The 26,847-nt window shown below is 41.6% G+C and overlaps 1 protein-coding gene and 1 long non-coding RNA gene across 5 annotated transcripts in view; one reads left to right on the forward strand and one right to left on the reverse strand.

Annotated features, from left to right (window-relative positions):
• LOC128443883 (NACHT, LRR and PYD domains-containing protein 12-like) overlaps positions 1-26,847 on the forward strand; it is a 101,169-nt gene that overhangs the window by 64,728 nt on the left and 9,594 nt on the right. For all 4 annotated transcript variants that reach the window (XM_053426085.1, XM_053426086.1, XM_053426087.1 and 1 more), the window contains 2 exons: positions 13,222-13,395; positions 13,933-14,109. In XM_053426085.1, coding sequence (XP_053282060.1) covers positions 13,222-13,395; positions 13,933-14,109 — 351 coding nt within the window. The remainder of the gene's footprint in view (positions 1-13,221; positions 13,396-13,932; positions 14,110-26,847) is intronic.
• LOC128443903 (uncharacterized) lies at positions 354-2,051 on the reverse strand. Its single transcript, XR_008339093.1, has 3 exons — positions 1,765-2,051; positions 1,288-1,364; positions 354-1,032 (listed from the first exon to the last, which is right to left on the reverse strand). It is a non-coding gene; the product is annotated as an uncharacterized LOC128443903 (long non-coding RNA).

Here is a 26,847-nt window from a genome sequence, read left to right on the forward strand (position 1 = left end):
TATGTAAGCCTGGTCACAGGAATGAAAGCTTAAATGATGCTATATTATCTCTTTAGCATGAGTTTTTTATCGAGACTAACCCTATTTGTTAATGTTAAGGCTATATACATCTGGCAAGGGTAGATGATGATAATAATAGTTATTATATTTATATATATTTGTTTCACTAGATGATGTGTCATCAGTGGTTTCAGTGAAATACTTTCCATCATTTACCGCTTTCAAACTCTATTAAACTTATCTCACTTGTGTGTTAGAAACGTGAATATGGCATGAAATAGTAACTATATGAATATGAAATAACTTCAACAAATAGGCCCATAATAACACAAAAAGAGGCAATGCAACAGATGGATTATGTGAACTGGGATATCTAAAAAGACTGAAGTTATTGACATTTTATTGTTTGCATATACATAAGTATGAAGATGGTAACCTGACAGATATTGTTTTTTACCTATTTTTTTGTACGTGTAGTTTCCATCTAGGTGATCCTGAGAGGCTAGACCTGTGGGTGATCAACATGAAGAGACAGAACTGGATTCTGAGTCTCTGCAGTCAACACTTAAGAGACATCACTTGAGCATTGACAAAAGGGTACACAGAAATGTTTTAATAACTTCTGAGTTATCAAGCAACTTGATTGTTACATGGCAACTACAATTTTAGCATGAACTGTGTACTGTACATTTCTAGCCTGAAGGACTCAGCTGTGCTGACGGTGTTGTGTCTCTTATGGGGAATTAGAAAAATAAAGCACTGGGTTTTTATCTAAAGTGTATCAAATCAGATTGTAAAAGATAATAATTTTTTTAACCAACCATAATGAAGATAGAAATTAAATCTATTATCCATGACACATAGCAATGATTGCCAACTCTAAACAGTTGCAGGCCATCTTTAGTTGAGGGAGAAAACGTGAAGTGTTGGGCCGTTGAAGCTTGTGCAGGTCGTCCTCGTGTTGACCAGCCTGAAGCTGCCGATCTCCACCATGTTGCTGCTGAGGACAGATCCGGTGGTGCAGTGCTTCATCTGATGAAAAGAAGAAACTCACTATAAAATAATGTTTTGTGTTGTGTTTGTTCCAGCAAAGACTGGTTCTTACAGTTTATTCTGTGTTCATCACCACAGATTTCAGACAGAACCAATGTACTGGGCTCTGGGTTTGTACCCTCATAGTTGAATGCACATATTGTAAGTAAGTCTGGATCAAAGTGTCAGCCAAATGAAATGTAATGTACTGAAAGAAATAAAAACTTAGTACAAATGGATAAAATGTATTTCTACCTCATCTGTAATATTCAAGGTGATAATCTCCCACAGAGCTGTTGATAACAGTCCACATCAAGTCTCTCCACTTCCCTCTGTGGAAAAATAATTATATAATTAATGAGAACTGTTTACAACACTGGTGTGTGGAGATTATAATCTTATCTAATCTGACCAATTCACTCTAAAATTCCATAAAGACTAAATAAACTAGATGGGAATGGAGAATATACCAGCCTGTATCAACACATTTGTGAAACATAGTTACTATCACATGCAGCTTACACATGTAGTGTATTGATATTAACTTATTAAAATCAAGTCACAACCAAACACAACTCTGTAGTTAACTTGCTTCAATCTTTCGATTAGATGAGTTAAATAAACGGTAATTTTTATAACAATTACATATTAAAAACCACTTGAGGCATGTAAGGATATGATTATGATAGATAAAGCAATAGGTTTTGTTGTTGTAGTTTCAAGGTAACTTACCTCTAGTGAGTTCGTAAAGATCGTGACCAGCCGGACCAGCTACAGCACAGCGCTAACCGGTTAGCAGCGTCGGGTAGCATGTAGCCTAGCTCCTTAGCCCTGAGCTAACCTGGAAACGCTGAGCTCCGCGAGCATCGCTCGGCTGTCAGTCTTCACTCGCGCTCCTCCTCCTTGCCCATTGATTCGTTAGCCAGGAACGAGGAGGAGTAAGCACCGGCAAGATGGCGCTGGGGGAACGCCTCCTACTAGCCTCATTCTCACTCTGCAGAAACCAATGGGTGACGTCACGGACCCTCCGTCCATCTATATATACAGTCTATGGTATAAACACCTTTTTCCATGCTTCCCTCCTCACTGGTAGGGGCAACCCCTTCTGTATTTTGGCTCTCAAAATTGACTGCTCCATTTGATTAAAATCAGGGTCATTTCCTGTGATATTTCTCCAAACTTGATGAGCTCTGGACACATAGGCTCTCGGGTTTTCTTCCTGTCCCAGTGGTTCAATAAGAATGTTGTCAGGATGTACATTTGTCGGAAACGTCTCTTTCAGCGCTCTACACACTCGACCTCTATTTGCACAAAACAGCTCTGAATCATTCACAGCAGTTCCCACATATTGATCAAGTCCTGCTTTCTGTAGAATATCTCCCATAGCATGAACTCCAAGGAGATTAGCCAAGAGTCTTTTAATATCTCCCATGGCAAGTTGTTCTCCCACCATGACATATCTGTATTCTGCAAGGCTTATACTCCAAATTCTGCCCTCGGACGACCACTGGAAGCATCTTCTTGGGTGTCAATTGTTTTCTTGGGCTAAGATTGTTTTTCATGACTGATAGTTTAGAGCCCTCTTTCTGCAGCTTTTCCCTCTGGGTATGCAACTCCTCTACCTGGTTCTTCAGTGTTATTTGTCTTTCTGTTTGTCTCGTATTGTCTATGTCCCTAGCTTTCTTATCGTTTGCAGCTTTGATCAATTTCTGTCCCTCATTTTCAAGCAACTGGAGAATGTCAAGCTCCATTTGTCTCTTTCTGCTGCGTTTTTGCCCCTTTTTACCCCTCTTTTGCTCAGCCTTGTATGTAGACACAAGTACTCGCACTATTCTGATTACATCTGGGTTCATAGTCCCCTCTACCGGCCATGGTCGGTCAATTTTAGGCCAGCGTTGATGCCATTTCTTGGATATCTTTGAAACGTTAGCGATGTCTTTAACTAAAGGATTATTTTTCTGTACCACATCAACAGGAGTAATTGGTTTTGGACTTTGAGTGTCCTTTCTCCACATAGTAACAGCTTACTCTTGCTAAAATTTAAAGCTACTTAAAGCTGATTTTTTAAACCAATTAACAACTTGACCAATCAATCAACAAATCAATCAATCACGTGGTAAAGCCAATAGTTCACCACAACCAATAAAAAATGAAATTAATTCAACAACTGCGAAGGAATCAAAAACAACACAACACAAAAGTTCCCTTCTAATATTTGACAACAAGATCACGCACTCCCACAAGTGACTGAATCTCCAACACAGCCCCGATCAGAATAAACCATGCTCAAACAGTAAAACTTGCATTTGCAACTCTCAGTAGAGTTTAAACCAAACAATCCTATTTCATTAATTAATTAAATGCATTAACTGGTCAGTCCGTTGCCAATCCTCATATCTTGTTTTGACTGACTACAGCATGTAGTCTTTCATGTGCATGTAAGCAGATGAATGTGCTATATCAATCTCCTATAATAGCTCACAAATGAAAGTAGGTTAAAATAATTATCAGCAATATCAACTATAGATGAGAACACATACAAATATGTAAAATTCAGGTTTTTGCTAAAGAGTTTGTGGATAAAACTGTACCGGCCTTGTTCAAACTGAAGACAGGGGCTGCACATGCAGATGTCAGCAGGCCTCAGTCCGTGATGCACTGGACAGTTGCCTTCTCGTCTCTCCACCTCAATTCCCACTCATCGTAAGGGAAAAGAAACAGATCATGATTTAGTATCTTATGAGCGATTCAATATGATTTGTACACATTTGTACCCGTTAGCTGGGAGATAAGCTAGAAAATGAGTCCGACAGCTTTCAGGTCATTCACAGCTGAGATCATTAAAACAGTCCAAGTCATAAACTATTTGGACAGTTTGTATATGTATATAGATACATTTCCCCCCTTTTGTCATTAATGGATAACTTAAGAGAAAGCACCACACTAAAATACATCAAGTCATATGTATTCAAAATGCATCAACTATAATACTGTAGGAGAAATCACACTGCTGTTGTTTTAGACACAGTTATACGCCTTTGTCAACCAGTGCTGTAAAATTTCAGCCAACATCCTTTCTAAACATGATTCATCTCATGCGTTAACTTTTATTATCAGAGAGAGTTTGAGACAGATAGTGGCTGGTGAGTCGCTGTTTTTGCTGCTGAATTCACTCTGGGCCATTAATAAAAGTGTGAGCATTACACTTGCACACGTTATCTACCAGCAGTTGTAATTTCATACCATGCATCATCCATGTATACTTTAGTTTATTTCATTCTAATAATATCTTTAAAGTTCTCAATATTGTATTATGTATTCACGGCTGTATCAATAACTTCTTTCGTAAAGCAGTTTAACTGTTTGATTTTCATGTGCAGTCTGTGCACAGCACATGTGCCAATCCCAGTGAGGAAAAACAGACATGTTAATCTCATTTATATCAGCCCGTAGTGTAGAATATGGACATATTTAATAAAAATATGTCGGCAGTCACTAATCAATGCAAACAATTTCCTCACATTATCACCTTAAAATAAATTCTGACTTATCTCTCCTCCTATCAAACTATCATTATCTAGTATATAAAGTTTAAAATGTCAAGTTAAACCCAATGTGTTCCCAAATTAAACCCTTAAATAAGTATTGTCGAATTTTTAGTGAAAACCAAATGAAACAAAAAGTTCAAAAAGTTTACTACAAATAAACAAATTGTGTTTTTGGCTTACACCCTATTTTTTTTTTTTTAAACTCCTTTCTGTAAATGGCAGAGAGGAGACCTTGAAAATTCCTCTTCATGCTTAGAGGATGTATACTCCCCCTTTTCTGAACAGATGCTTTCTCTCAGGAGAGCCGAGGAGAGGTCCGAGGAAAAACTCCTTTCAGTCCCTGCTCCCCCTCAGTGACTCCCCTTTCAAGTCAAGCAAGAATCATATACTTCCCAATTTAAAACAGGGAAAACTCCACTCAGTCCCTGTTCCCCTTCAGGGACTCGCCGTTCAATTGTCAAAGCTCCTTTTACATTTAAACAAATGTTAAAGTTGCCTAATCACTTTAAACAACTCTCTCTCTCCTCTGTTTTGAGAGTCCATGATGATCTCTATTGCAAATAGCATACATGTAGTTCCCATTATTTGTTTAAAGGAATTCATAGAACCCTTTCCCCACACTTTATCTTTATTGCGTGAGCGAGAAAAAGAGAGAGAGAGAATTCTTTAAAATGTGCGAGTCTGTCCATGGCCCCGCAAGAGAATGTAAATCACAATAAAAAACCCTTTTGCTCCAACAGAAAAGGTGCAACGGGATATTCATGTAGACACAAAGACCCCCACACACACACACCACAGCACTGAGGGCAAGCTCCCCCAGACCAACGTACACCAACTCTCACAGCACTAGAAAACACTACAAACCGGTGTGGGAATGAAAGGTGTAGTTATATTAATTTAAGTCCTCCTAATGAGGCTCATAATTTTCTTACGTCTGCTATAAGGGCAGCTCATGAAAGATGTGGTTATAAAAATTAAGTCCTCCGATTGAAGCTCATCGTTTGATAACGTCTGCTATACAGGAAGCTCATGGTGTCATTAAACCACTAGTTCAAAAGTCCCCTTAGTAGGAGCTCATTGTGTAATTACGAGGCTCATCGTAAATACACACACACATCCAAAAAACACTGCATATTTCAATTCAAGAACACAAACAGCACTTATCTCAAAAACAACTTAACAGTTACACAGCATATCCCTTCTGCATTTTTGTCTCACACACACACACACAGACCACTTACACACACATCTCAAAGAGCCCCTGTACACAGACGCACACACAGTCTCAAGACCAACCGACAGACAAACCACGGAGCATGCTTTTCGGCGCTTTTTCCTTATTTCCATTATCTTAATTTTTGCTACCTTTTGAGATGTAGATCATCCGATGAGAGGCTGCATCAGACACTGTTCGTCAACAAATGTCAGAGTGGGAGCATGCATTCGGATGTTATGTCTACTTCCCCAGTTATTTAAACTCAGGCCCATTCTACTTAGCTCCTTCACTGAGGGCTCGACTATCCAGATTCTGCGGCTCGTTGATCAATTCCTTAATCTTATTTTCCTTGTTTCTTACCACTTTACATTTATTTATTTATACGAATTGACCTGGGCCCAGGTTGTCCCAATTTTTCTCTATAACTCAATTCCTGTCTATGCCTTAGCATTATTGTAACTCAATGGAATTACCGCGATTTACCATTAAGAAATTGAGGTACCATTTTTCTTAATTCTGCAAAGATTACCACCTCATCTTTACAATCTTAGCTATTCTAAACTATGTCCTCTTCGTTATTTCAGTCCTTTTTAACTGTTACACCTTTTCCCCCCCTTAATTTGCGACGTATACTTCGCAAATAAAGTCAAATTTAGCACGGATCTTTTCCTCAGACATCAACACAACAAGAACATCCCCAAAATCAGGTTTTTCAACGGTGCGACCTTACAGCAAACATAGAACAGCAACATTGAACGAGCCAGCGTCCAGTCAAAATGAGAAATCCTCACTGCTTGAAGCTGTTGGAGGTGCAGCAGGTCACAGCTCGTCTCTGTCGTGACGCCAATCTATCGTATCTTTCCCGCAGTAGAGTCTTGTTGAAGTCGATGTTTGAAGAGAGGAGACTCGGACTCAGTACTTACAAGTATAATGTTTATTACACAAGAGTATTACAGGTCAGGACGAGTTTCTAGAAAACTCGGAGATAACACACAGGCCGAAAAGTGAAAATCTAGGTAAGGTAAGGCGTTTTATAGGGGAGTTGTTTACCACAAACCTAGAGATTTAATGACGTCACTTAACCGGGCCTTCTGTCTAAATTTGGGAATGTGTCGTACCTTAAGATTTAAGGACCCGCTGAAAACCATCTCTCCTCTTATTATTCCATAGGCAGTTCAAGGATAGTTCAGACAAGGAGAAACACACTGAACACATCTGGAGATAATACTTAAAGGTTTGAACTTAAGATTCAAGGCGCCTTAAGATATTAACATGTCATTATGATCTATACTTATGTTAGAGAAACTCAGTCGCTGAATATTAACTTACCACTTATGGTTTGTAACTGTGCTATGGATATCTATTAGCTAAAGGAATATACTACACCGATGAAAACCTTTTGTTCCCGAGTTTTAAATGTGGACGTTCTTTGTTTGAACTCAAAAAAGAGCAGCTGGTTTTTGGCAATTTTTTTTGGTTTGAATATTGTATTATTGTTTTTTCTTTTCGTTCAATTTTATTGATATGTTATAGTAACTTGTTTGTTGGAGCTAAACTGAGAAAATAAAAGTGACTTAAAAAATCAAAATCTCTCTGTCTGTCTGTCTCTCTCTCTCTCCCCCCCCCCCCCCTCTCTCTCTGCCTCATGTAAACTTGCAGTTGTTCTACATGTATTTATGTATTGCTGATCTACACTGATGAGATCTAGACCTCATACTTACTACAGTGGGTGGATTAAAGGCCTGAGTGGAGACACACACATGAAATGGACCTTGCTTGTAAATACCTGGTATGTGCCTCTTATCAGTTCTGCCATGTAACTAATAATTATGAATAACGATGATGTATATTAAAGAACTCTATTTTCTATGGTTTCCTTCCTTCATGTGTAAGAGTTTAGTATTTTGTGTTGATACTTAAACAAACGTGTTTTTCTTTGAAGCAAATAAAAACAGTTTTTTTAACGTCACGATTCTCCAATAAGATTGGAGATCAAAATGTTTTATACTGTATGTGAATAAAACACTAAATGACAACTTACATGTCAAATAAATCCAATGAAAAGATGATCAAGGCTTTGGTCAAGTTTTTTTAAGTACACAACGTTCAAATGATGCATCACAATGCAGCTGTATTTCTCTAGATCTATAAACCAACACTGTGACTGGACTGTTTAAATGTGTGTTAAAGTGAAGATCTGGCTTCATGATCCCACACCGTCCATTATTAACTAAATACATAATCATAAGTTTGCTATCTACATCATAACATCACAATAAAACATTAACTGTGAACCAGTTAATCTTCATGGGTATGAACTGGACTTTGAACTGGGTGGAATCAAGAGTGAACTGGTTCAACAGGGAGAAGGAGCCTGATAACAGGGAGCGGTCAGACTCCATTTTCACCTGGACGAGCAGAAGGAAGGAAAGTGAGCAGGTGAGTGTGAACACAACTTTCTGAAAGTTTCACTGTCTCACTCTCACACCTGCTGTTAACGTCCGTCTGCTGATCACATGACTCTAAGTTTGTCAGTTCACACCTGGTGACAGACGTCATGTGATCGGATCCCAGAGACAGATGTGAACAGCAGGTCTGGATCAAAGAGCCTTCAAAGGACTAATTAACAGAGTTAACTCACAGCTTCACTGAACGTGTTTTCACCATCACACGTTACAGCAGTGGTCACCAACCAGTCCAGAGTCTTCACTGTGGATCACAGTAAAGCTCTGGACTCACTGGGTGAGGTGTGAGTACACACACACACACACGCACACATACACACACACATATAACTTCATACAGGTTTAACTTTTGTGTGAGTTTTAAAGTGAATATAAAGTTGAAGAGCTTGTGTTTGGCCTTCATTTGGGCACAAAGCCATAGAACTGAGTGGAGACACAGAGGCTGCTTCAAGCTGTGACTGATGTGCTCTCAGTGTTACTGTCTATAAAGTTCTGTGATTCATTTCCAGCCTTTATGACGTGAACATGATACTAGATGTTGAGTTTCCTTCTCTTAGTGGCCGGGGGTTGAAGGTCACATGAACTTTTACAAGCATGTATTAATTAACTTTAATGTAGTTGATTGGTTTGAGTGGAGATCAGGAAATGAGAGAGAGAGAGAGAGAGAGAGAGAGAGAGAGAGAGAGAGAGAGACTTTTGTCCTTCACCTGAAGTTTTTTACTTTAAATATAACTCCAGCCTTCCTGAGGTTTCTGATGTGATCACTGTATTTCCTTGTATTTAAGAAGTCCTTTGTACTCAAATAAATACCAGTACTTCAAACTATGAAGCCCTGCATCTATTTGGGCATCACAGGAAGTGTTGCAAATATTTGTGTTTGTGACGTTTTCAACAGATAAACATTGAAACTGGTGTGAAAGATCGTTTCACTGTGTTCTGCTGTAAACTGAGCGCAGAACCAGAAGCAAATAGACCAGACCTTGAATATCTAGAAGAGCAGCGTAGCCGGTGCAACATGGACGAGGACACTTCAGAGCAAGTTGGACCATCAACCACAAAGTAAGAGACCTGCTACAAACATGTGAAGCTCCAAACTGAATCCTCAGAGAATGAACCAGTGAATGATGTGTTCTGAATAAAAACATGTTTGTGTTTGCAGAGGTCAGGACCAAAGACTGAGAGCAGAGTCTCCAGGGTCCAGCTGTCTGTCTCTGAAGAGTGACTGGTCCATGGACACTCCTCTAGACTTCAGTAATGAACCTGGACCCTCACACACAGAGTAAGAGACTGTTTCTACTGGGACCTGCTCTGAAGAGGATCTAGTTTCCTCTAGTGTGGCCCCTGCATCAGGACACAGCTTCATTGAAGTTGGTGACTAATCTCTCAGAATCACTCAAAGAGCTCAGACCTCCACCAAGAACCAACACGCTCCTTATGAAACCACTTTGAAATCCACTAGAGACTCATTTTGATTTGGATCTGCACCAAATTCCACACACTGGTAAACATCAGTCCTCTGAACATGCCTGTGAAAGAGGACCCCCCCCCCCCCCCGATCTTGTTCCCAGACCATAACCTTCCACCAAGTTTACTGGTTGTCTGTTGTTTTTTATAATCCCACTAACGAACCAACAAACACACAAACATACTGGGTGAAAACAAAACCTCCTTGATAGAAGTGATGACAACCTGTGACTGTGACATGTGAGTTATCAGGACATTTCTTCACAGGGAGAGGAAGAGGAGTCATGTTTCTGAGGAGGAGCAGTCGTCCTGCTGTGCTTCGTGTCAGGACGTCCTGAAGGATCCAGTCTCCACCAGCTGTGGACACTGGTTCTGCAGACAGTGCATCACCTCATACTGGGGCCAGTCTGGTTCTTCAGTAGACTCCTCATGTCCCCAGTGTGGACAAAGATCCAGAACAGGAGCTGGAGGTCAGACAGCCGGTCAGAGCAGCACTGTACATGTGTCTGCTGATGTCTTCACTTCTGACAACAGCACATGTGGTTTTATTTTGTTCCTTCATACAGCATCAACATTTAACATCGTTAGAAAAGCACAAAGTTAAAAAGCTTTTATTTTCTGTAGTTTTTCTGTATCTGATGAAAACAATCAGCAGATTCTCAGATTCTCTGTCTCTCACATTGTTTCTTGTCTTTCAGCAGATCGTGGTCTGCAGGAGGTTTCAGATGAACATAAGCTCAGTGTGAGGAGGAGATGTGAACATGTGACTGAAGGAAGTGATGAAACAGGAAGTAGAAGCCTCCTCAACAGGATCTACACTGAGCTCCACATCACAGAGGGACAGAGTGAAGAGGTTAATACTCAACATGAGGTGAGGCAGCTTGAGACGGCTTCCAAGAAGAAGATCCTCCAGGACACTCCCATCAAGGTCCACGACATCTTTAAAGCCTCCACTGACCAGCAGAGCAGCATCAGAGTCGTCCTGACCAACGGCGTCGCTGGCGTTGGAAAAACCTTCTCGGTGCAGAAGTTCACTCTGGACTGGGCAGAGGGTTTAGAGAACCAGGATGTGGGTCTGCTGGCTGTGCTTTCGTTCAGGGAGCTGAACCTGGTGAAGGACCAGCAGCACAGTCTTCTCACGCTGCTCCATGTTTTCCATCCAGCGTTACAGAAGCTCACGGCAGAGACGCTCGCTGTCTGTAAACCTTTGTTCATCTTTGACGGCCTGGATGAAAGCAGACCTTCTCTGGACTTCAACCACAGGGAGCTTGTGTCTGAGGTCACACAGAGGTCATCAGTCAACGTGCTGCTGACAAACCTCATCCGGGGGAATCTGCTTCCCTCGGCTCTCGTCTGGATAACCTCCAGACCTGCGGCGGCCAATCAGATCCCTCCTGCATGTGTTGACAGGGTCACAGAAGTACGAGGCTTCACTGAGGCCCAGAAGGAGGAGTACTTCAGGAGGAGATTCAGTGATGAAGAGCTGTGCAGCAGAATCATCTCACACATCAAGACGTCCAGGAGCCTCCACATCATGTGTCAAATCCCAGTCTTCTGCTGGATCAGTGCTACAGTTCTGGAGCACATGTTGACCACAGACCAGAGAGGAGAGCTGCCCAAGACCCTGACTGACCTGTACTCACACTTCCTGCTGGTTCAGACAAAGAGGAAGAACAACAAGTACGGTGAGGGACATGAGACGACTCCACAGCAGCTGACGGAGGCTGACAGGGACGTTCTCCTGAAGCTGGGGAGGCTGGCACTTAAACATCTGGAGGAAGGAAACATCATGTTCTACCAAGAAGACCTGGAGCGGTGTGGTCTTAATGTCACAGAGGCCTCGGTGTACTCAGGAGTTTGTACTGAGATCTTCAGAAGAGAGTGTGTGATCTTCCAGAAATCAGTCTACTGCTTTGTTCATCTGAGCGTTCAGGAGTTTCTGGCTGCAGTCTACATGTTCAACTGTTACACCGAGAGGAACACAGGAGAACTCAAGAACTTCTTGGGAACATATGGGAACATAGACAGAACCTTCTCCCTGGATGACCTCCTGAAGAGAACCATGGAGAAATCCCTCACCAGTACAAATGGTCATCTGGACCTGTTTGTTCGCTTCCTTCACGGCCTCAGTCTGGAGTCCAACCAGAGAGTCTTAGGAGGCCTTCTGGGTCAGACAGAGAACAATCCAAATATCATCCAGAGAGTCTCAGTGTGGCTGCTGGGTTGGACAGGGAACAATCCAGAGAACAATCCAAATATCATCCAGAGAGTCTTAGGAGGCCTGCTGGGTTGGACAGGGAACAATCCAGAGAACAATCCAGAGATCATCCAGAGAGTCATCAACAACCTGAAGGAGATGAGGAGTGATGACATTTCTCCTGACAGAAGCATCAACATCTTCCACTGTCTGACTGAGATGAACGACCACTCAGTTCATCAGCAGATGAAACAGTTCCTGACGTCAGAGAACAGATCAAAGGAGAAACTCTCTGAGATCCACTGCTCAGCTCTGGCCTACATGCTGCAGATGTCAGAAGAGGTTCTGGATGAGTTGGACCTGGAGAAGTTCAACACATCATACCAGGGTCGATGGAGACTGATCCCAGCTGTGAGGAACTGCAGGAAGGCTCGGTGAGTCCAGACATGATCAATAACATGTTCAATCTGTGTGTGTGTGTGTGTGTGTGTGTGTGTGTGTGTGTGTGTGTGTGTGTGTGTGTGTGTGTGTGTGATAAAGTTATTATTAATATGTACATATACATTCTCATTGTTCTCATGTACATATGAGAAAAACTAGATCAGATGTGGAGAGTGAAATCCAATGTGATCACTGTGCTGGAGTTTGAGGGTTCAGACATACGACCATGTGGGGTCCAAGGGAGGTTGTTGTATATATACTGTATCTATCTATATATATATATAAAGATAGATACATATATATATCTGTTTGATATATCTAATCAAACAGCACAGTGCGAGGAGACGATCACTGACTCAGTGTTTGGATGAGGATCACTGACGGTTCCTTTAAACTGAAGAAGCAGGAAATATAGTTTATTCTTCTCTCTTGTCAAACCAGAGTTCCCACTCTGCGTTTGTCCTCAACCACCAACCAGTGCAGTGTCCGTCCCTCCAGGTTCCTGACATGTTGACTTCACAAAAATATGAGGTCACTGTGACCTTTGACCACTGAAATCTAATCAGTTTCTCTTTGAGTCAAAATGTGAAGAAATCCCCTGAAGACAGACTTGAGACATCATGTTAAAGAGGCCATGAATATGTTCTGTGACCTTGACCTTTGACCTCTGACCACCTGAATCTAATGAGTTCCTCTGTTAGTCTGAATGAACGCTTGAACCAAATCTGAAAGGATTCTCTTGAGGAGTTTTTAACAAAGAGGGGATTTACCAGGGTGAGGGTCACATGATCACGTTTTGTATGAATGTTGTGTTTTCTGATTTAATTCTCATAGATTTGATATTTTCTTTAATTACAGACTCGGTGGTTGTGACCTCTCAGAGACTCACTGTGAAGTCGTGGCCTCAGCTCTGAAGTCAGACCCCTCACATCTGAGAGAACTGGATCTGAGCTTCAACAAGCTGCAGGATTCAGGAGTGAAGCTGCTGTGTTCTGGACTGGAGAGTCCAAACTGTCGACTGGAGACTCTGAGGTCCTTAAATCCTTCTTCACTTTTCAGACTTTCTTTCTTATTGGGTCATTATTTATTTAAATTGTCTCAGTTCTGCTCTGCTCACTGTCCCTCATTCATCTGTCACTCACCCAGCCTGTCAGTCACGTCCACCTCATCAACTCCATTCACCTGCACTCACCTGCTCCTGATCACTAAGAAAGTGTCAGTAAATAACATGTAGACTGAGGCCGAGCACTCGTCCTCCTCAGGTTTTCAAAATAAGACACATTCTTATTGAAACACGTTGGACAGTTGATAAGTATAGAAACAAACAGGAAGTGACTGTCAGGAGCCATCCCTACTTTAAACAGTGTTTAATTACACAAACCTGCTCAGTGACCAACACACAGAGAAGAAGCTGATGAATGAAACAATGGTCCAACATGTCTGATCTGATATTTGTCTTCAGGTCACAGACTGGACTGAGGTCAGCAGCATGTTGAGAGTCTGTGTTGACATGATGATGATCAACAACAACAGGAGGACACATTCTAATATTCATATTTCTTTATCCAGGTTGTATCAGTGCAGTCTGTCAGAGATCAGCTGTTCTTCTGTGGCTTCAGCTCTGAGGTCAAACCCCTCTCATCTGAGAGAACTGGATCTGAGGTACAACTACAACCTGAAGAACTCAGGAGTGAAGGAGCTGTGTGGTTTTCTACAGAGTCCAACCTGTCGACTGGAGACTCTGAGGTCAGTTCACTGACTGACTTTTGTAGATCTCATATCTATAAAAACGCATTTATACATAATTTATCATTTCATTCTAATTTAACATAATTCCTCTTCATACATAACTTGAATCCATTCATTAATTAATCTGTGACATTTTAAATATTCAGCCACTTGTTAAAACACTGAGTTTAGTTCTGGATTTCCTAAACTGATCTGCAGGACAGAGACCGGGTCCAAATAATCTATTTGTTCTGAATCAGGACTCGTTTTTAGTCCAACATGTCTGATTTCATATTTATCTTCCATGTTATGAGTCTGTGCTGAGATGAATATGTGTCTGTTATTTTCACTCATGAACTCAGTTTAATTTACAGTTAAGTTTTATTCTTTATCCAGGTTGATTAACTGCAGTCTGTCAGAGATCAGCTGTTCTTCTCTGGCTTCAGCTCTGAGGTCAAACCCCTCTCATCTGAGAGAACTGGATCTGGGACTAAACTTCCTGAAGGCCTCAGGAGTGAAGGAGCTTCTTGATCTACAGCAGAGTTCAACCTGTCGACTGGAGACTCTGAGGTCAGTAGATGGTTGGAGTCAGTCCACGCTGCTTTCATCAGTATGTTACTAAACACAGTCAGTATCACAGATCCAGGGTCTGTGCTACCAAGCAGGATTTGTGGTTATCAGGTTAACTTCAGGTTTAGTTTTTTCAGTTCTACGAAGCTCGTCCACTTCTTAACGAGGTCAATCACCAGGGTAACTTCTGATGAACAGCTAACCTGCTCCAGGTTAAGTTGGAGATCAACCCGTATAGAAGCTCCGCCCACTGGCCACAGTGACTCTACACTGTTGTGTGGTGCACACTCTCCTTAAAGGGATGGATAAGGGAAGTTTAAATCAACGTCTGGTTGGTTCAGTTGATCTCTAACTCACCCAGAACATCTCAATGTCTCCAGACTCATCCTGTCCCCAAAACACCAGATGACCTCAGCTTCCTGGAGACAGGTCCATGTGTCTTTATTGAGGAGTGACGTCAGAGGTGTCCACCACAGGGTGTGTCCTCAGAGACAGTGTGTGTCCTCAGAGTCAGTGTGTCTTCAGAGTTAATGAGACAGTGTGTGTCCTCAGAGACAGTGAGACAGTGGGTGTCTTCTTGTCTTCCACTTGTCTTGTTAGTAAACAACAGATTCAGATCTCGTGGCCTCGAGTTATTTATCTCGTTCACACATTATTATGTCGTGGTCACGTAATATATTTTCACCAGATGCCACCAGGGGGCGCTGTAACTTACACAAGCTGGACCACAGCTGACAGCCTCACACGAGGGACAGAGACGGTGTCGTCTTCATCTGATCTGAGACAGTTTGTCCTCTCACTTCATCAGTGAAGAACTGATCAGGTGGATCTTTGTCACATCTCTGAGATCAGTGGGACTGAAGCCTCTCCTCATCACATGGTAACCAGGAGCTCTTTATACAGAGCAGAACCTCTGCTGAGGTCCATCTGTCTCCTCTGGTCCCAGTTTGTCAGAAGCAGATGTTCATCAACACACAGTGAAACATGGCTTCACCTGTAACAGCAGTAAATCCACCTCTCAGGTGTCCACTCTGCACTTTGACATGCAGAGGACACACACTGAGCTCTTAGCGTGTTCATTCCAACACGTGAACATGAAGCAGAGAGGAAGCTGCTCCACCTCTGAACAGGACTGAAGGCCCTGCTGCTTTTTCTACTGGATGAGCTGCATCACTGACTCACAGCTGATGAAGTGAGTCTCTGTGACACTGATGTCTTCTTCTCTCACCAGGTGGAAGTGAGTGTGAAGAGGACAGTGTGAAGAGGACAGTGTGAAGAGGACAGTGTGAAGAGGACAGTGTGAAGAGGACAGTGTGTGTGGACGGAGGCTGAGCTGTGTCCTGAGGATCCAGAGGCTGAAGCAGCAGCAGCTTGTGTGTAGTCTCCAATCTACACAACCCCTAATCTGCATGTGTTTGTGAGATGAAGCCGGAGCACCTGGAGAAAACACGGAGAGAACATGCAGACTCCACACAGGAAGACCCCATCTGAACCGGATTCAAACCAGCAACCTTCCTGCCGCGATTTTGTTTATTCACATGAAGAATGTGTTTATTGAAATGACAACACAAGCAGAATATATAAACCCTCTATAAAGAGTCACATACAGTGTGTTTAAGTTTGTCTTTATTATTGTCCACCTTTGTGTCTCCATGTGTGTAGAACCACATTCTGTGTATATGTTTGTTTATGATCTTAAAGTTCCTGGATTCACGTCACAAATTGATTTAGTTCAACAAAAAGTTAAACACATTGAAATAAATATATTGTATATAAAGATGATCAGTGACTGTATATAAAGACTGGGAGAAGAGTGAGGGGTTTTTAATGGGTCAGTGGAGCTCAGGGACTGAGCCTGGTCTTCCTGGAAATCTCCAGTCTGTACAGGTTTTTTGTTCAATAGAGGAGGACGGTTCACTGGTCCTTCATTTTTAAATTCTTTGTGGGTGTGTGACATGTACTTTTCTTTTATAAAATATGACATGATCAAAGTGTTATTTATTACGTTTATTTCATGAAATGATTTAAATAAAAGTTAACTTAAAAGTCAAAAGTCACTCTCTCCCTCTCTCTCTGTCTCTCTCATGTAAACTTGTAGTTGTTCTACATGTATTTATGTATTGCTGATCTACACTGATGAGATCTAGACCTCAGACCTATTACAGTGGGTGGATTAAAGTCCTGAGTGGAGACACACACATGAAATAGACCTTGCTTGAAAATACTTGGTCTGTGCATCTTATCAGTTCTACCATGTAACTAATAATTATTAATAACGATGATGTATATTAAAGAACTCTATTTTCTATGGTTTTCTTCCTTCATGTGTGAGAGTTTAGTATTTTGTGTTTATACTTTATGAGTCAGTTAATTAAAGTCTGTTGGTCCAAAAAATGTTGTTCCAAGGAGGGGAAAAAAAAGGTTACGGTGAGTTCTCTCCTACCGCTCGCAGGGCAAGGAGGCCTTTAGGGAAAGGTTGGTTCTGAAAAGTCCATAAAGGGGATAGCTCGCAATCAATTGTCAGGGGGAAAAAAGAAAGGCGGGGGGTGAAAACCTGACCTGATCAGTTTACCGGTTGTTCCAACGCTGAGTTACCGGTAGTTTCACACTGCACACGTTGAGTTACCGGTAGCTTCACTCTTCGCACTGCTCAGCCAGCAAAGAGCCATTGAAGGAAATAAAAGAATTAGTCCAAAAAAAGTCAGGATTACATTTAAATCATACAAACCTTTGACTAAGGTAATAGTTCATTATATACTAATTGACTTAACAAAGAACAAAACATTCAATCAAAGTACAACACAAATGCAAGTAAATACAAACAAACATTACTAATTGATCATGGATTCCCCAAAGGGGGTTCGTTAGCATTGTTAGCATTAAGCTAACGGACACAGACAGAGTCAACACACAAACACACAGGCTAACTAGCATCACGCTATACTACTCATACAACACAGAGGACTCAACTCACCTTCGCACTGCCAAGCCATTAAATAGGAAGTGCGCCTCTTGACCCGGATAATTATAGTGCCGAAACCGGAAGTAGTAGTTGCACTTCCGGTTTCGGAAAATAATTTATATATATATTTTTTTAAATGATTTTAAAGTCATAAGACCTGGGTTACATGTCATTTAAGGTCATCCTTGTCCCACTGATGTATGTTCAAGAATGTGTGTATATATTTAATATTTTGTATAAATGTAAGCATGACCTCCCATTGCGATAATAAAGCCTACTGTTTAGATAAGTCCTTTACAGATAAAGTTATTATTATGATTATTATAAATATTAACCATGATTCCTAAAGCCTGAAACATGCTTCTGCGTTTTCACGGGCCCGTAAGCGCAAGAGCCCTTCCGGGTCCCTTACGTGCTTATGTATCCCTTCTTACGTGCTGACGGGTGTCGCCCCACTTTTCTAAAATTGACGGCAAAGCTCCGCAAGCTCACACAGCCCGCAAGGCTGTGATTGGTCTGCTCTATATCCCTTCTGGAGCTGCATTTCCGGTTTCATGCCCCATAATACAGGCAGAAACAACGGGAGATTTAGAAGAATGAATATGGACCAAATAGAAGAGCGTTTGGCAGAAGAGATCCGAAAGTATGTCCACTTGTATAACCCGTCACTGACTGGCGTATTTGTCCGCCTGAAAAAGGCTACAAGGAGCCGAAGTAGCTATGTAAATAAACAATCGATGAAGAAGAAAGAAGGCGTCTCTCAGGTCGTCTTCGACAAAAAGCATTACTCCGCCTAGTGTTCTGACGCGGAATTGCTTTGTAAGACGCGCAACGGTTGGGGAAGCATGAATGACAACGAGTCTTGCGCCACAGCGGCGTGAAAAGACGCAGACGCAGTCGCAGAAGCATGTTTCAGGCTTCAGATTTCATTATCAACTCCATAAAGAAATGAAATTGATGTTTTATAGTTTAACGGAGACATATTATACCCATTTCACCACAGTTGATATGGTTCCTTGGGGTCTTAATGAAATGTCTGTAAAAAATTTTGGTCAAAATACCACAAGGGTCATTTAAAACAGATTGACCTGTTTTGAGTTATTTAAATACATGCATTAGATATGTGTGTATACATTATAATTGTATGTGTATTTTCTTCATACAGGGCATATATTCTGAGCGCACACACACAGACACACACACAGACACACACACACGCACACACATCCAGTTTCACGTCTTTTATCTCCCTTAGCATATTTAAGGTTGTTAAAATCATTTTAAGTCACTGTCCTACACATATATTTCTGTATCTGTTTGTTGTGTTTCTTCATTGAAGCTACAATTTTCAAACTACTACACCTTCTGATAAAGATGTACATTATTTAAATACATGCATTAGATATGTGTGTATACACTATATAATTGTATGTGTATATTTATTCATACAGGCCATATATTCTGAGCGCGCGCACACACACACACACACACACACACACACACAGAGACACACAGACAAAGGGTATGAGTCTATTTTAAAGCGAGCGACGGAGGCGGCAACGAGCTGATGGTGACCGGCACCGGTTCGTGCAGCTCGGGGTGCGTGGAGTAAATCTGTGCGGGTCACAAAAGTTATAAGGCGCAGCTCTCTCCCCCCCTCCTCCTCATCCGCCGCTTCGCAGCCCGGGCATCACAGGAGAGGCTGTCCGCTGAGCGAGCGCCTTAGCACGGGTACAATGCAGCCGGAGACCGGGGGGGTCCTGGAACACGTTCCAGTGCTATTTTCTAACAAAGACAGACACACACAGAAGCTACGACTCGGGTTAGCCTCCGAGTGCATTGTTTTCTATGTATACCTGCTGCATGCACGGAGCGCCAGACACACACACACAAGCTACGACTCCGAGAGCATTGTTCCTCCACTCCGGAGCCGAAATGGGATCTCCCCCCCCACCTCCCAGTCAGATGCTTCCTGGCTGGGGTTCCACATGCAATACTGCTGTAAATACGTTCACAAGCAGCCATTCCAGAAAGTGCTGCAACTTTAAACACAAACTAACAACAAACTAGCGTTAGCCCGCTGCTGCTAACCGTAGCGGGACACACACAGGGCACACAAAGGCTGGAGATTTGTCACAGATCGATAATGATCAATGATGAAAATGAGACATACCCTTCAGACGTGGGGAACCCTGAGCCGGTGAGACGTGTGAAGTCAGCGGGAGCATCGCCAGCCTCGCAGTGAGCCGCCCGGGTACAGAACCAACAGCCGGGGACCGAGCAGCCGGCTGCTGCTGCCGCCGGCTGGCAAGCCGGGCACTGATTGCTATGAGGCTAACGCCACCTAGCTTACATGTCACCGTCAATTACCGAAACAAAACAACAGCTTTTCTAGTTGAAGACACTCACTGCGACACGAGACACGCACCGTCAACGATCCCCTGTCCGTGGGGAGATCAGTCAGGCGGCTGCTGCTAACCGTAAACAAACACTGACAGGTCCATCAGAAGCGAGCCGCTGACATGGAGCCACAGCCCAACATCACCTAACGAGCCCGAGCTGAGGAGGGGGCTTTGTCATGTGACTTACCCCGACCGCAGGCTCTGCTTCTTGGACAGATCTCCGCCTCTCACCCCGCTCACCGGCTGGTTAGCGTCCCCCCTCGGCTAGCTTCCCAGCCAACACCCGCCGCCTCGAGCTGAGGAGGGTGCTGTGGCTCGTAACGTAACCCGGTCTTCTCCTACACCAGATCTCCGCCTCCAGGGGGGGGGGCTATGCCATGTAGACCGACTGTGACGTCAATTCTGGTCGTATTCCCATTCGACGCACTCTATCGTATAGTTTCTTACATAGAGGAACCACAACAAATTGCGGGAGTTGTTTTTTTCCAGAGTTTTTGGGACGGTAGACATGCCAGATACCAACATTAACGTGTAGAAGCACTACAAAAGTGGATTTTTTATAATATGTCCCCTTTAAATAAAACTATATTCAGCCTCATTAAAGAACAGAGGAGGATAGAAAACACAGAAGTGACCTAGATTTAAGAAGTGGACAAAAGTAAAGTTCTCACAATACTGTCGTTAAACTCCATAGAATTAAAGGAAGGAAATATAAAATGAATATAGAAATATACACTAATATGAATGGAATAAAAACTAATATAAGAAGACAATATACAGTGTGATCTTCAGGATGGTTTTGACAAAGTGAATCCGATGAACTGGACTCAAACCAGTTCACTGTCACTAAGCAGATGAGGATCATTACTTCACTTTTTCAGATTCTGCAGAAAGTCACAACGAGTCATTTCTATATTTCCATATTCATGCAGTTGGGCAGTCTGCTCGTTATCACCTGACGCATCCTTCATTAAGTCTCTGTATCTTATTATTTATAATATTCAAATGTTATTTGAGGGGAGTTTTTCCTCCTGCAGAATCTCTCTCTCCCTCTCTCTGTCTCTCTCTCTCTCTCTGCCTCATGTAAACTTGTATTTGTTCTACATGTATTTATGTATTGCTGATCTACACTGATGAGATCTAGACCTCATACTTACTACAGTGGGTGGATTAAAGGCCTGAGTGGAGACACACACATGAAATGGACCTTGCTTGAAAATACCTGGTCTGTGCATCTTATCAGTTCTGCCATGTAACTAATAATTATTAATAACGATGATGTATATCAAAGAACTCTATTTTCTATGGTTTTCTTCCTTCATGTGTTAGAGTTTAGTGTTTTGTGTTTATACTTAAACAAACGTGTGTTTTTCTTTGAAGCAAATAACAACTGTTTTTTTTTTTTTTTCAAAATATTTTTATTAGAAAGATACATTACAATACTTCCAATGAAAGAGATACAATTTCCTTTCCTTTTTTCTTTTAAACACATGGATATGCACACGGACACATAAACACATATGAATATAGAAGAAGATAATCAGATTGAATTAAATTAGTACAGAGTACCGTGTAAAAACAATGAACAACCCCCCCACCCACGTCCACACTCAGCACCTCATGATCAACTCACATATTACTTGTTATTGATGCAATAATAAAAGATACAACAGTAACAGGCACACATTCAGTTGGGAAGTACCCTCAAATTAGTGAAATAGGAAATAAAGGGTTGCCATTTGTGGAAAAATTTGACTGTACATCCTCTCAACGTATATTTAATTTTCTCAAGTTTTAAGAAAAACATTACGTCTTTGAGCCACTGGGAGATAGAAGGATATTTAGCAGATTTCCAGTGTAACAACAAGGAACGCCTTGCTAATAAGGATGTAAAAGCTATGATGTCCTTTTGTGTACGGTTAAGTACAAGTGAAGAGTCAGGAATCCCAAATATAGCAATCAGAGGACAAGGTTGGAGGTTTACTCCAAGCACAGTGGACATAATAGTAAAGTAACCCGCCCAGAAACCTTTCAGATCCGGACAAAGAAAAAACATGTGGCTAAGGTGACAAGGAGAGCTATAACATTTATCACATTTGTCTTCCACTTCTGGATACAGTTCAGACAGTCTAGACTTAGAAAAGTGTGTCCTGTATAGGACCTTAAATTGAATAAGTCCAAGACGAGCACAAGAAGTGGTAGATCGTATCCTCTCTATGGCCTGCTCCCAGGACTCCTCATGTATTTGTATTCCCAGTTCCCTTTCCCATGTACACTTAAGTTTAGCATTAGAGTGGTCGCTAAAAGCTAAGATAATATCATACAGCTTTGAAATGATTCCTCTGTTATGAGGAACAAATGATAGCATGGTTTCCCACTGGTGTTCTGTAGGCAAAGAGGGGAAATTAGGAAAACACCTAGCCACAAAGTTGCGAGTTTGAAAATAGCGAAACAGGTGAGTAACAGGGAGGTCATAACGAGATGACAAATTTGCAAAACTATCAAAGACACCATTTACATATAAATATCTGAATTGTGTAATACCCTTGTTGTGCAACACTGAAAATGTCGAGTCCAAAAGTGATGGAGGAAATAAATGGTTGTTATTTAAAGGACCTAGGGAAGACGCAGCTACAAATTTAAAGTACCGTCTAAATTGATACCAGATTTTGAGAGTGTTAAGAACCACTTGATTATCGGTATATAAAGACGGTCTTGTAGGTAAAGAGGAATAAAGTAGAGCAGGTATAGAAGACCCCCTACAGGATGATAATTCTAATTTACACCAAGAGGATCCAGGAGATTTTAACCAATAGCAAAGTTTATGAATGTGAGCAGCCCAATAGTAAGTTTGAAAATTAGGTAATGCAAGTCCTCCACTAAGTCTGCATCTCTGCAAAATAGATTTACGAACCCTAGGTGGTTTCCCACCCCAAATAAAAGAACGTATCATCTTATCCAGTGAGTCAAAAAAATGTTTTGGCAAAAAAAGAGGAAGCGACTGGAATAAAAATAGAAATTTTGGTAAAATATTCATTTTAACAACATTGATCTTGCCAATTAATGAAAGGGGGAGGTTACCCCATCTTTGAATATCTGATGAAATCTTTTCAGTGAGAGGAGTGAAATTAGCAGATGCAAGGCTGGATAAAGAGCGAGTTACATTAATACCTAGGTATTTAAACCCTGATGGACTAAGTTGAAAAGGTAAATCTGATTGTTGAATGTGACATGCTGCAGTATTAATGGGAAAACACTCACTTTTCCCCAGATTCAATTTATAACCTGAGAAGGTGCTGAAGTTCTCCAAAGTACTTAAAACAGCAGGGATAGAAAGAGTAGGATCAGTTATGTACAGTAACAAATCATCCGCATACAGTGATAATTTATGTTCGATTCCATTACGGATGATTCCTTTGAATAAAGGGGAAGATCTTAATGAAATAGACAGAGGCTCAATAGCGATGGCGAAAAGCAAAGGTGATAAAGGACAACCTTGGCGACATCCACGTTCGAGGGCAAAATAATCAGAATAAACATCATTGGTATGAACACTGGCCTTAGGGGATGAATAAAGAAGACGAATCCAAGAAATGAATTTATCACCAAATCCGAATTTCTTTAAAACTGCAAACAAGTACTCCCACTCTACCCTATCGAATGCCTTTTCAGCATCTAACGAAATCACAAGTTCAGGAAGTTTAGCAGAATGTTTTGAGTAAATTATGTTGAAAAGTGTACGGATATTAAAAAACAATTGACGTCCCTTTATAAAACCATTTTGCTCTTCGGATATAATATGAGGAAGCACATTCTCTAAGCGGGATGCAATTACTTTAGCCAACACCTTTACATCAGCATTAAGCAGAGATAATGGTCTGTAGCAACCACAGGAGGTTGGATCTTTGTCCTTTTTAAGAAGGAGCGCAATAGTGGCCTGAGTCAGGGTAGGTGGTAATGAACCGCTTTCTAAGGATTCATTGAATACGGATAAAAGTAAAGGTGCCAATTTACCAATAAATGTTTTGAAAAATTCAATCGGAAACCCGTCAGGGCCAGGGGCTTTGTTAGATTGCATAGCTTTAATTGCATTTAATACTTCCTCAAGGGAGAGTGGGGAGTCGAGATGCCTGGCAGTATTTGTATCAACGACGGGATTTGAAAGATTCTGAAGAAATTCATCCATTTTAGTATTGTCTGTAGGAAATTCAGATTTATATAATGAATAATAAAATAATTTAAAATTAACATTAATTTCCAGGGGATCTGTAGTAATAGTGTCATCATTGTTTTTAATACTAGGTATCAAACGGGAGGTGGCCTGACGTCGTAACTGATGTGCCAGTAAACGACTTGCTTTGTCGCCATGTTCATAATATGTGCCACGACTGCATAGTAACAAGCGCTCTGCCTCTTTAGTTGAAAGGAGTTCGAATTCTGCTTGCAAATCAACACGCTGCTTAAGCAGTTCTGGAGAAGGGTTCAGTGCATATCTTTGATCAAGATTACTAATCTCAGAAGTAAGAACATTAAGCCTAGCATTTATCTTTTTATTAGAAAGAGCAGAGTAAGAAATAATTTGACCTCTCAGGTAACATTTAAGTGTCTCCCATAGCAATGAATATGAAGAGGAGTCATTTTGATTGAAAGATAAGAATTCATCAATAGAATTTGAAATGAGTTCGCAAAACTCTTTGTCTGCCAAAAGAAGAGAGTTAAATCTCCAAAGTGGAGGGCTACGTTTATAGTTAGAAAATTGAATATCTAATAACAAAGGTGAATGGTCAGATATTACAATACCTAAATAGTCAGAAGAATTTACACATGAATTAAGCGTACTGTCAATAAAAAAATAATCAATCCTCGAATATGAATGGTGCACCTGGGAGAAGAAAGAGAATTTTTTAGTAGAGGGGTTACGAAATCTCCACGGATCAATAAGACCATTCTGTTTCATAAAATCAGGGAATGTTTTAGACATAGCGGATTGAGACAGATTACGAGGACTAGACCGATCCAAGCTTGGGTCAAAAACACAATTTAGATCCCCTCCGAAAATCAGCAGGTGTGTATTCAAATAGGGGATGTTACTCAACAATCTGTTAGCGAATTCGACATCATCGAAGTTTGGGGCATATACATTTACCAACAAAACCTTTCTCTGCATTAGGGTACCAGCAACCATGAGGTATCTGCCATTCCTATCAGCAATAACATCAGTGGATGAGAACTGAACTTTTTTTTTAATCAAAATCGCGACTCCTCTAGCTTACGAATTAAAGTTTGAGTGGAAGACTTGACCCACCCAAGGGCAATGTAACCTATGGTGATCTTTGGTGCGAAGGTGAGTCTCCTGCAAAAATACTAAATCAGAATTTAAACGTTTTAAATGTGCAAAAACCTTAGATCGTTTTACAGGATTACCCATACCTCTGATATTCCAACTGATAAATCTGAGAGGTGTGCCTGACCCAGCAATGCTGGGATCTATATTGCCATTAACCATTTAAAAAAAAAAAATGCAAATGTTCATTGAGAGCTGAGGTGGGACACCCTTTCCCCAACAAACCCCTTAACACAAACACACCCAAAGTCCCCATATAACTACAGAACAAAGGAGACAGCAGTGTTTCCCACAATAACCAAAAGCCGTACACAATAGCGTTGCACAACTCGGAGACTACGCGAAACAAACCAAAATAAAAGAGAAAGAGAGAAGAAGTATCTCCCGCCGATTTCGACACTATTTAACAGTGTGTGCGCAATGATAACCCATTATATTGAAATTGGAGAAGCTCACAATACAACATATCGTTTCAACTAAAGGTGAATGTTCCAAAAAACTCTGCACATAGATCAGATTGATACAACAAGGCACGTGAATATATAGATTAACAAATAACAGAAGGCCCTCAGCCCTGTACAGACAAATACAGAAAGCATAAAACGAGGTATTGTTGATCTGATCTGAAGTACAAATATACCAAATACGGTGTAACCGTTATATAAAATAAAAATGCGTGCTATAAACAAACAATAGTGACACCAACCTAGTTAGTGCATATATCAGAGAACCACCTAATACTGCACAGGTGGCTTATTCAGTCTAGTGAGCACAAGCTTTGAACAATAAAAGGACACAGAACTGAAAAGGTATTAGAGCTCACTCAGAAATCAAGGTCTTGACATAGTTGCTGGCTACCGCCGCTGAAACGAAGTCCTTCTCAACCCCGTTGTATGTGATGCGAAGTCGCGCTGGATACATCAGACCATACCGAGCGCCGTCAATGCCACGGAGTTGGCGTCTGACCTCGTTGAATGCAGCCCGAGCCCGAGCTGTCTTGGCAGTGTGGTCAGGGAAGACCGACATTGACAAGTCTCCGACTTTAATCTGTCGCAGCTCTCTAGCGCGGCGCAAAATGTCAACACTGTCACCGTGATAGTGAAGTCTGCACACAATGGCTCGTGGACGATCTCCGGGCTTGGGTTTGGGTTGGAGGGTCCGGTGGGACCGGTCCAAAACTGGCTCCTTTGCCAGCCCGAACGCATCCTTCAGTAAGGCGGCTACAGCAGAGGTGATACAGGTGTCGGGACCCTCCGGTACACCCACTATTCTTATATTGTTACGCCGTGATCTGGACTCCAGGTCTTCACACTTATTCTCCAGCATGGCCACGTTAGCAGTGAGGGACTTGATAGTAGTTTTCATCTCGGCGATGTCATCGGAGCACTCAGTGAGCGCTAGCTCCATCCCCCCGACCGTACCTTTTAGCTCGGACATGGTAGCATCGGTAGCAGCTTTATCATTCGCCAGCTGTGTCT

Source organism: Pleuronectes platessa, chromosome 7, assembly GCF_947347685.1.
Source record: "Pleuronectes platessa chromosome 7, fPlePla1.1, whole genome shotgun sequence".
NCBI lineage: Eukaryota > Metazoa > Chordata > Actinopteri > Pleuronectiformes > Pleuronectidae > Pleuronectes > Pleuronectes platessa.